The sequence below is a fragment of the Pan paniscus genome, chromosome 16 (genome assembly GCF_029289425.2).
Source record: "Pan paniscus chromosome 16, NHGRI_mPanPan1-v2.0_pri, whole genome shotgun sequence".
Classification (NCBI taxonomy): Eukaryota; Metazoa; Chordata; class Mammalia; order Primates; family Hominidae; genus Pan; species Pan paniscus.
The window spans coordinates 48,873,395-48,884,639 of NC_073265.2; the positions used below are offsets into that span (position 1 = coordinate 48,873,395).

The 11,245-nt window shown below is 45.9% G+C and overlaps 1 protein-coding gene across 5 annotated transcripts in view; it reads left to right on the top strand.

Annotated features, from left to right (window-relative positions):
- Positions 1-11,024, top strand: part of GCNT3 (glucosaminyl (N-acetyl) transferase 3, mucin type) — a 94,431-nt gene extending 83,407 nt beyond the window's left edge. For 2 of the 5 annotated variants that reach the window (XM_055098774.2, XM_055098773.2), the window contains exons 3-5: positions 2,546-2,625; positions 7,315-7,504; positions 8,841-11,024. In XM_055098774.2, the coding sequence (XP_054954749.2) occupies positions 8,901-10,217 (1,317 nt within the window). In that variant the 5' untranslated portion in view covers positions 2,546-2,625; positions 7,315-7,504; positions 8,841-8,900 and the 3' untranslated portion in view covers positions 10,218-11,024. Of the gene's footprint in view, positions 1-230; positions 537-2,545; positions 2,626-5,356; positions 5,964-7,314; positions 7,505-8,840 lie in introns of those variants that run through there. The other 3 variants (XM_003827906.5, XM_055098772.2, XM_055098771.2) reach the window with 3 other exon arrangements.
- The last annotated feature ends 221 nt before the right edge of the window (positions 11,025-11,245 follow it).

The window sequence follows — 11,245 nt, forward strand, 5'->3', positions numbered from 1 at the left end:
AGGAAATATTTTTCTATTGTCTCTAAGGGCAGCCACTATAAGATTTCAAAAGAACCTTGGTCTTCACAATCTTTTATCTTAACCTGAACATTCCCTTTCTGTGGATCCCAGGTCTTTAGACAAACTCAACCAATTGTCAACCAGAAAATATTTTAATTCACCTGTAGCCTGGAAATTCCCCCCTACCATCCCCCACCCCCTTTGAGTTGTCCCGTCTTTCTGGACCAAACCAATTATTTCTTAAATGTATTTGATTAATGTTTCATGCCTCTCTAAAATGTATAAAATCAAGCTGTGCCCCATCCACCTTGGGCACATGTTCTCTGGACCTCCTGAGGGCTGTGTCACGGGCCATGGTCACTCATATTTGGCTCAGAATAAATCTCTTCAAATATTTTACAGAGTTTGACTCTTTGCTTCGACACTACCACCTGCAAGTTCTTGTGCTAGCTGCTGTGGGAAAGACGTAGCTGAGTCAGACATGATCCCTGCCCTCAAGGAGCTTGTGACACCACAGTAAGGACAAGTCTATTTTGGTGAGTTCGTGGAGACAGGAGACAGAACAAGCATGGCAGTGGCTGCCCTTTGCTTCCGTGGTGCTGAGCAGCAGCAGGGGCAGCTGTGAGCAGGCAGCTGGTCTTGGCAGGAAGCAGAGCACCACCCAAAGACTGGAGTGAGGAAATAAGGCTGCCTTTACAATTTGGCAAATGACTGGCCTTGGGAATGTGAGTAGAGAGAGAGTAGCAAATTAAGATTATCTCACCTGAGAAGATTCAGAAGTTTCCTCTGCATTTTGTGAATAAGCAGTGTGGGCCTTCCTTCCTTCCTTCCTTCCTTCCTTCCTTCCTTTATTCCCTCCCTCCCTTCCTCCTTCCCTCCCTCCCTCCCTCCCTCCCTCCCTCCTTCCCTCCCTCCCTCCCTCCCTCCTTCCCTCCTTCCTTCCTTCCTTCCTTCCTTCCTTCCTTCCTTCCTTCCTTCCTTCCTTCCTTCCTTCCTTCCTTCCTGTGAATAAGTAGTGTGGGGCTTGCTTGCTTGCTTTCTTTGAGTAAGTAGTGTGGGCTTTCTTTCTTTCCTTCTTTCTCTTTCTCTCTCTCCCTCCTCCCTCCCTCCTTCATTCCCTCCATCCTTCCCTCCCTCCTTCCCTCCCTCCTTCCCTCCCTCCTTCCCTCCCTCCTTCCCTCCCTCCTTCCATCCCTCCCTCCTTCCATCCCTCCCTCCTTCCCTCCCTCCTTCCTTCCCTCCCTCCTTCCCTCCCTCCTTCCCTCCCTCCTTCCATCCCTCCCTCCTTCCCTCCCTCCTTCCATCCCTCCCTCCTTCCCTCCCTCCATCCATCCCTCCCTCCTTCCCTCTCTCCATCCCTCCCTCCTTCCTTCCTTCCCTCTTTCCCTCCTTCCTTCCTTCCCTTTCTCCCTCCTTCCTTCCCTCTCTCCCTCCTTCCCTCCTTAACTTCCTCCTCCCTTCCCTCCTTCCTTCCTTTCCTCCTTTCTTTTCTTTTCTTCCTTTTCTCTTCTTCTGTCTCTTTCTCTCTCCCCCTCCCTCCTTCCCTCCCCTCCCTCCTTCCCTCCCCCTCCCTCCTTCCCTCCCCCTTCCTCCTTCCCTCCCCCTCTCTCCCTCTCCCTTCCCTCCCCCTCTCTCCTCCCCCTCCCCCTTCCCCTCCCCCTCCCCCTCCCCTTCCCCTCCCCCTCCCCTCCCCCTCCCCTCCCCCTCCCCTCCCCCTCCCCCTCCCCCTCCCCCTCCCCTCCCCCTCCCCTCCCCCTCCCCTCCCCCTCCCCTCCCCTCCCCCTCCTCCCCCTCCCCTCCCCTCCCCCTCCTCCCCCTCCCCTCCCCTCCCCCTCCTCCCCCTCCCCTCCCCCTCCCCTCCCCCTCCCCTCCCCTCCCCCTCCCCTCCCCCCTCCCCTTCCCCTTTCTTTTCCTCCCCTTCCCCTTTCCTCTTTCCTTCCTTTCTTTTCTCTCCTCTCTCTTTCTCTTTCTCTCTCTCTCTCTTTTCCTCTTTAATCTCTTTTCTCTTTTCTTCTTTAATCTCTTTTCTCTTCCACTCCAGGCCATGTGAAGTGCATCCAGGAGGGCTGTCTAGAGCAAGGGTGAACTTTGAGTGCAGAGAGGATGTGGAGCTCTAAGGAGGAACCTACAGGCTGTCCCTGTCTTTCAGCAAATTGCATCCAGTCTGAGCTTCACTTTGCAACCCTGATTAGAAACCAGTTTGATCACACTGGGTCTTTCAACCGTTTGTCTGTGGCTAGAGGTCATAACTTCATCTTTGTTAAGAGCCCACTACCTAGAACATTTTTTTAATGTTAGAGCTCAAAACACCCTACTTCCCCTCTCCCCATCTTTAGTGCCTTCAGTCTTTTTCAAACTCTAGCTCCAGCCTAATAAGTTACACATTAACTGGGTTTTCCTATTTATCTATCCTCTTGCATTACTTCTCTGAGTCAGAGCCTTTTCTCTCTAAGTCACTGGAGCTGCCCTTGCTACTTGTGACCTGCCCTTTACTCAGCAGTTTTTCTGGGAAGCCCTGGGATTCTGCTAATACCTATCACTGTAGGTGCTGAAGGGAAACAGATGAAGAACATGACCTTAAGGAGCTTCCTGTCAATGAGAAGACCAAGCTGATGCCTGGCAAAGGTAAATGCCACCATAACAAATAAGTAAAAGTGTGCATTAGCTAATTTGTAAATTCAGCTTAAGATGAATCCTGCTTCTTGGGCCCTTCTCTGACGCTGGTGTTGGGACTGTAGGATTCCTTGAGCCTCCATCAAGGTTAACATCAAATCCCACTGGCTTCTCTCAGCACCACCTTGATGACCCTAGCTTAGTTTCTCTGTTTCCCATGACTGGAACTCTTAGACCTTTCCACAAACATACAAGGATTTATAATTCAAAGCTCAAGGGATGAAGTTGAAGCTTTTGGCCCATAGGAAGCCTGAACTAGTGATTAGGAGAAAAAGATTTAGGAGTCTGAGTGGGAAGAATTAGCTATTTCAAAGACAGCATTATAGTAGTAGTCATTGTCGGAAAACTCAGGACTGGGTTGGACTTACTTATATTATGTTGCTTTATATTTTGGTTGCTGAGGGAGGTGAAGGTCATCCTTTCAGTTCTTGGGATGTCTAAATAGCTTCATGACTCCTGGGCTGTTGGATAAATTTGCTTTCAGCATCATCTGGCTGTACCTTTTGTCCTTAGCAGGGGTAAAAGGAACCCTGTGAAAAGCATCATACCCCAGGTTTAAGTTTTTGCCTTGAAATGTGCCTGGGATCCCAGGCAGTCTGGGACTGCGCCCTTTCTCCCTCTTGCCAAGTGTCCTGTATGTTCTTGAGGGCTAGCATGGAATTAAGGTGAGGAAGCTGCTGGCCATCTTTCTGAATGCTTGCCTGATCTCTGCAGGTTGCCTCACCCCCGATCTTCCTGTGCCCTTCGGCAGCCATTCTGTCCCCTCTCCTGTACCTCCCTGGGGTCAGTTGCCCCTCATCCCTGGTCTTGTTCTCCCTGAGGTACTGAGGGTGACAACTTACAATAGAGTCTCTCCATAGAACACAGAGATGGAGGGCAATTCTTAGTCCTTTCCCTCACTACATCATAAACATTAACACTTCTGCTTGGTCCAGAGCTCAGGAATGCTACTTGTAACCACCTTGAGTTATTTTGTCAGTAAAATAGGTCTTTGTGGGCTAGCACTGGATCTATTTCATGATAACCTTCACTGAGGGGCTGTAAGTACCAGGCTATATTTGCCTGGTCCTTCATATGTATCTTGTTTAATCTTCTCAATAGTAGTACAAAACAAATATTAGCATTAGCTTCTATTATGCAAAAGAAGTCACTAAAATACAGACTGATGAATGAATTTGCTGCAGATCATTCAGCTTGAAGGCGGCAGAGCCAGGATTCAGACCTAGCTTTTTTGGGCTGAGTCCCACGCTGGGCTTTATTACTAGGTACTTGGCGTTACTATAATGTAGACCATCTCAACAAAATAGAGCCACGATTTCTTAATGTGTTATTAACAAATACTTAACACATAACAAACTTACTTTGGTTACCTTAAAAATAAAATACTTGGCTGGGCATGGTGGCTCATGCCTGTAATCCTAGCATTTTGGGAGGCTGAGGCAGGGAGATTGCTTGAGCTCCTGAGTTCAAGACCAGCCAGAGAAACAGCAAACTCCATCTCTACAATAAATAAATAAATAAAAATAAAAATAAGTTAGCTGAGTGTAATCTCAGCTACTCAGGAGGCTGAGGTAGGAGGATCGCTTGAGCCCAGGAGGCAGAGGTTACAGTCAGCTGAGATGGCGCCACTGCACTCCAGTCTGGGTTGTACAGCCAGACCTTGTCTCAAATGACAACAACAAAAAAATTCAGGCCCAGCACAGTGGCTCACACTTTTAATCCCAGCACTTTGGAAGCCCAGGAGCTTGAGACCAGCCTGGGCAACACAGTGAAACCCCATCTCTACAAAAAAAATACAAATAAAAATTAGTTGGGCATGGTGGCTTGTGCCTGTAGTCCCAGCTACTTGGGAGGCTAAGGTGGAAGGATGGCTTGAACCCAGGAGTTCGAGGCTGCAGTGAGCTATGATCTGCCACTGCACTCCAGCCTGGGTGACAGCAAGACCCTGTCTCTGAAAAACACATACACAAACAAAAGCCCTCAAGTATTCAAAGTGTTTTCTCTTACTGAGGGACTCTATAATGCAGTTTTTATGGGAATGAAGGTGAGACTTGAGGGGGGCACCAAAGAAAAGTAAGATACGAATAAAGTGGAGGAGTTTTTCTAGATGAGAATACTGAAGCAAGTGCTTATCCCATAATCATTCTTGTCCCAGAGATTTTATACTCAACAATGGAAAGTCACTGAGAATCCCAGTACTGCAGAAAACAGCCCGTGGAGCAGGGCCCACGTAGGGGTGCATATGACCCTGTTTCCAGAAAGGGGTCCTGATCCAGACCCCAACAGAGGGTTCTTGGATCTTGCGCAAGAAAGAATTCAGGGCGAGTCCGTAAAGTGAAAGCAAGTTCATTAAGAAAGTAAAGGAATAAGAGAATAGCTACTCCATAGACATAGCAGCCCTGAGGGGACTACTGGTTGCCCATTTTAATGGTTATTTCTTGATGATACGCTAAACAAGGGGTGGGTTATTCATGCCTCCCGCTTTTAGATCAAATAGGGTATCTTCCTGTTGTTGCCATGGTATTTGTAAATTGTCATGGCACTGGTGGGAGTGTAGCAGTGAGGAGGACAGGAGGTCACTCTCGTCACCATCTTGGTTTTGGTGGGTTTTAGATGGCTTCTTTACTACAATCTGTTTTATCAGCAAGATTGTTATGACCTGTATCTTGGGCCTGTCTCCTCTATCTCATCCTGTGATTTAGAATGCCTTAACCATCTGGGAATGCAGCCCAGTAGGTCTCAGCCTCATTTTACCCAGCCCTTATTCAAGATGGAGTTGCTCTGGTTCAAGCACCTCTGACAACCCTACATGACTTTCTTGTCTTTGCTGTAGCTTCATCTAAGTCAGAGGCCGGTGGGCAGAGGACCAAAAAATAAAATACCTAAATTCTCTGCGCTGAAAATCTTGGAGGTGTGTGCATGTAAACAATTCGTTCACCAAGTAGGCAACTCTGACTCATCTCCATTATTGCCTCATTATCTTCAGGAGAAATCCACCCTTCTCAACTCTACTTTGTAATGCTGGAGGTTATTCATGCCTCTTGTAAACCACGTTTCTGCTTAAACTCTGCCAATAAAGGGCACTGGAGGGAGACAGCCGGCTGGAGGAGGGACTTCCTGTTTGCTTCCTATCTGCTTCCTGCTTCTGTGAGCGTCACCATGTCAACGCCTATTTATGTCTCAGTGGCTGTTCCTTTGTGTAGCTGCACTAAATTCAGTTTACAGTAGCTATCAGCAGAGATATCATTTGCCTCCCGAGAGGTCTGGATCTCAGCCCAGAGGGCCCTCCTGTGAGCTCAGAGACCTCAGCATTTGTTGAGTGGTCCCCACTCTTCAGAGCCATGAGTTTCAGCTTCTTTGGTGTCTCTCCACCCAAAATTTCAATTTAATAATTTTCAGTTCCTCCCTTAATTCCCTCAATCTAGGAGTGGTAGCTGCGTCCAACAATTGCTAGTGCCTTAATAGTGCCTCAATAGTGCCTCCTTCCCCAACACTTTATATCTTAACTTTATACCTAGTTGAGTTCTTTATATTAAATTTGCTCTGTTCAGGCTGGGCGTGGTGGCTCACTCCTGTAATCCCAGCACTTTGGGAGGCCGAGGTGGGAGGATCACTTGAGCCCAGGAATTTGAGATGAGCATGGGCAACATAGCAAGACCTCATCTCTACTAAAAAAAAAAAAAAAAAATATCTCCGCATGGTGGTGTGTGCCTGTGGTCCCAGCTACTCAGGATGCTGGGGCAGGAGGATGGCTTGAGCCCAGGAGGTCAAGGCTGCATTGAGCCGTAATCACACCATTGCACTCCAGCCTGGGCGACAGAGCCAGACACTTTGTAAAAACAACAAAAAACTTGCTCTGTTCAGATATTTGGTTAGGAGTGTTGCTTTTTAGGTGGAGCAGTTGGGGGCCGGGTTGGGGAGAGGCTAACAATGTCAGCAGCTTTGAAGAAGGCATTTTGTAATCTATACCATGGCCAAAACCACCCCATGGGGCTCTCACTGAAGTCCAACAGCCCATAGTGTAATCCATTCCTTAGACTGCCAACAGCTCTAGACTCATAGACATTAGTGAGGGAGCTCTACAAACTGGAACCCTTTGGGTATTTCTACAACTTACAGATTATTAATAATCGTGCAAAGACAGGCAAATGGATGTTTTCTGGTGGGATGCCAGGAGGGAGCAGTTGCATTTGAAGAATGAACTATGGATTTCATTGATTTGCTTTTTTTAAAGAAAAGTAAAATAACAAAAGAAAAATCCTTGAAGAGTATTTTTATTCCCACCTCTTGTAATGTTCAGGGAACATGAGTGACATTTGGACCCCCGACCAAAAGAAGGGAGGGGCATATCTCTCTGTTTCTATGGTTCCTCGTTGAGGGAAAAAGGCTTTCAAGTTCTTGCGTGAGCACTGACAGGCTTTTATGAATAGTTCGTGACACAGGTACAAACTGGGCTGTTCTGGCTGAAATATCTGCTTGCCTTCTCGGATATTGCCAGCATTCTTTCCTGCCTCACTGACCTCCCTGAATGACTTGGGCTTGAGAATGTTTCTGCATGATTTCTCTGAGCTTGCTGTCTTACCTGAGAGCAGGAAGTCAAAAGGAGAGTGATGGAGCCACCTGCTGCCCTCTACTTTGCAGATATTAAAGAGGAGACTGAAACTGTTCCTTGGACATCTTATGAGTGTCAGAAAATACCTTTTGGAGGGTTAGAAGATCAGGGGACATGGTCGTTCACATTTGCTGCCACGGAACACCGCCAGTCTTCGCTTGGAAACAGAATCATGCCTTGTGAAGAGATCATCCCTAAGCAGGAGAGAAGCTACTAAAGGTGAGAATTTTCTTCATTTTTCATTTTCCTTCCTCTTAGATTCCCATAAAAGCTATTACTAAAGAGAATACATTCTTGTGTTTAGGAAGAGCTACAACAAGGGAAAATAATCATCGCTTGAAGGATGTGGCACATTTTGTCCCTCTCCTTTTAGGGATTATTTTCTATAATATCTGGTTTTCTTTACTGATATTCAGTACCCTTTATTGTATTTATTTTTTCTTTCTTTTTTCTTTTTTTTTTTCCATATTCATCTTAGGATTTCAATGTACAATGTTTTTTCTTTTCTTTATTTTTCTTTTGTTTTCTTTTGTTTTGTTTTCTTTTTTTTTTAAAGGGGCTTCCTGGTCTTCATCGGACAGTGAAATTTGTTTGGGAGTCCAAACAAAATATAAAAGAGCTATAATACTTCCTGTATTGTATTTCAAAGGTAGCTGTGGTTTGTTGGAACAAGCATTAGGCTTGTAGACAAAAACACTGGGGGAGAAGAGAGAGTGGAGAGCAGTCCCGGATTTGCTTCTTAAAACATGTGTATTTGGCAAGTTATTTAGCTTCTGTTTTCCTATCTATAAAAGAGGCTTAATAATACATTTCAGATTGGTTGTGAAGGTTATTAAATGGGACAGTGTAAATAAATATTTCTCAAAGAAATATTTCTCACCCACAAAAGGTACTCATTAAATATTGTATATACACAGCTTGTGTGCAAGTATATTTTAAATTTGGATGGATACTCTGAATGATTTCAATGCATTTTTTGGATAATATCCAGTTATTTTTACTTCTTTAAGAAAATTTTTTAAAAAGTGTGGCTAGATGTCACACCTCACCAATGAATTATATATGGTGAAAAGCATTCTAATGCTATATAAATTGCCAAAATAGAAGCAAGAAATGTTTTAAAAGGACCTTTAGGTTTCTAGAACCGATGCCAAGAGTCTGAATTTTATGGATTTTTCTCTCCAGATCTATCAGAAATTCCAGACCCCAGATAAGAGTTATATTCTAGGGTGGTAAGGCATGAGAAGAAGAATGAGGAATGAAGGGTGGGTGGGGACTTGTTCTTACTAATGACGCTCCATGGCAGCAGGTACTCAGTTCTTCCTTTTCTCCTGGGGTGGAGGTGTAGCCAGATCCAGACTTGAGTGTGGTCGGCTAGTTTGTAGGGTCAGATTACAGATCTCCATCAACAAACCAGATGTAAGGGGCTTCTAGGCAGGTCTTTACTAAGGATTTTTGTCCAGGTAAGAAATATTTTTTGTCATCAGTTTGGAATTGAGCTTGATGTTTCTGGGAATGATTAGTTTGTAACTGGAGGCATTTTGTTCTGTCCAAGGATTGTGTCCTCCTCCTCCTTCCCTGTGCTCGGTCTCCACCTGTCTCCCATTCTGTGACGATGGTTCAATGGAAGAGACTCTGCCAGCGGCATTACTTGTGGGCCCTGGGCTGCTATATGCTGCTGGCCACTGTGGCTCTGAAACTGTCTTTCAGGTTAAAGTGTGACTCTGACCACTTGGGTCTGGAGTCCAGGGAATCTCAAAGCCAGTACTGCAGGAATATCTTGTATAATTTCCTGAAACTGCCAGCAAAGAGGTCTATCAACTGTTCAGGGGTCACCCGAGGGGACCAAGAGGCAGTGCTTCAGGCTATTCTGAATAACCTGGAGGTCAAGAAGAAGCGAGAGCCTTTCACAGACACCCACTACCTCTCCCTCACCAGAGACTGTGAGCACTTCAAGGCTGAAAGGAAGTTCATACAGTTCCCACTGAGCAAAGAAGAGGTGGAGTTCCCTATTGCATACTCTATGGTGATTCATGAGAAGATTGAAAACTTTGAAAGGCTACTGCGAGCTGTGTATGCCCCTCAGAACATATACTGCGTCCATGTGGATGAGAAGTCCCCAGAAACTTTCAAAGAGGCGGTCAAAGCAATTATTTCTTGCTTCCCAAATGTCTTCATAGCCAGTAAGCTGGTTCGGGTGGTTTATGCCTCCTGGTCCAGGGTGCAAGCTGACATCAACTGCATGGAAGACTTGCTCCAGAGCTCAGTGCCGTGGAAATACTTCCTGAATACATGTGGGACGGACTTTCCTATAAAGAGCAATGCGGAGATGGTCCAGGCTCTCAAGATGTTGAATGGGAGGAATAGCATGGAGTCAGAGGTACCTCCTAAGCACAAAGAAACCCGCTGGAAATATCACTTTGAGGTAGTGAGAGACACATTACACCTAACCAACAAGAAGAAGGATCCTCCCCCTTATAATTTAACTATGTTTACAGGGAATGCGTACATTGTGGCTTCCCGAGATTTCGTCCAACATGTTTTGAAGAACCCTAAATCCCAACAACTGATTGAATGGGTAAAAGACACTTATAGCCCTGATGAACACCTCTGGGCCACCCTTCAGCGTGCACGGTGGATGCCTGGCTCTGTTCCCAACCACCCCAAGTACGACATCTCAGACATGACTTCTATTGCCAGGCTGGTCAAGTGGCAGGGTCATGAGGGAGACATCGATAAGGGTGCTCCTTATGCTCCCTGCTCTGGAATCCACCAGCGGGCTATCTGCATTTATGGGGCTGGGGACTTGAATTGGATGCTTCACAACCATCACCTGTTGGCCAACAAGTTTGACCCAAAGGTAGATGATAATGCTCTTCAGTGCTTAGAAGAATACCTACGTTATAAGGCCATCTATGGGACTGAACTTTGAGACACACTATGAGAGCATTGCTACCTGTGGGGCAAGAGCATGTACAAACATGCTCAGAACTTGCTGGGACAGTGTGGGTGGGAGACCAGGGCTTTGCAATTCGTGGCATCCTTTAGGATAAGAGGGCTGCTATTAGAGTGTGGGTAAGTAGATCTTTTGCCTTGCAAATTGCTGTCTGGGTGAATGCTGCTTGTTCTCTCACCCCTAACCCTAGTAGTTCCTCCACTAACTTTCTCACTAAGTGAGAATGAGAACTGCTGTGATAGGGAGAGTGAAGGAGGGATATGTGGTAGGGCACTTGATTTCAGTTGAATGCCTGCTGGTAGCTTTTCCATTCTGTGGAGTTGCTGTTCCTAATAATTCCAGGTTTGGTAGCGTGGAGGAGAACTTTGATGGAAAGAGAACCTTCCCTTCTGTACTGTTAACTTAAAAATAAATAGCTCCTGATTCAAAGTATTACCTCTACTTTTTGCTAGTATGCCAGAAATAATATAAATATAAACAGATAAAGTGTGTGAGACTTTTTCTCATAACTATTCATGACATTTAAAATCCCTAGGGGCTGGCAAGAGAGTTCTCATTATTCTGAAATGGTCCTGACAGGCTGCATGAATAGCAATTTTTTTTTTGAGACAGAGTCTTGCTCTGTCACCCAGGCTGGACTGCAGTAGTGCAATCTCAGTTCACTGCAACCTCCGCCTCCCAGGTTCAAGTGATACTCCCACCTCAGCCTCCTGAGTAGCTGGGACTACAGGCATGCAGCACCATGTCTGGCTAATTTTTGTATTTTTAGTAGAGGCCGGGTTTCACCATATTCACCAGGCTGGTCTTGAACTCCTGACCTTGTGATCTGCCCGCCTCGGCCTTCCAAAATGCTGGGATTACAGGTGGGAACTACTGCACCTGGCCTACGAATAGCAAATTCTAATGAAGACAGGGGAACAGGGCTGGTTCTTCCATTGTTAAAAGCCATCCTCATTTTGTTTATATTGCCAGGTTCGTGATTTTTCTGTAAAGGAAAAGGCAGG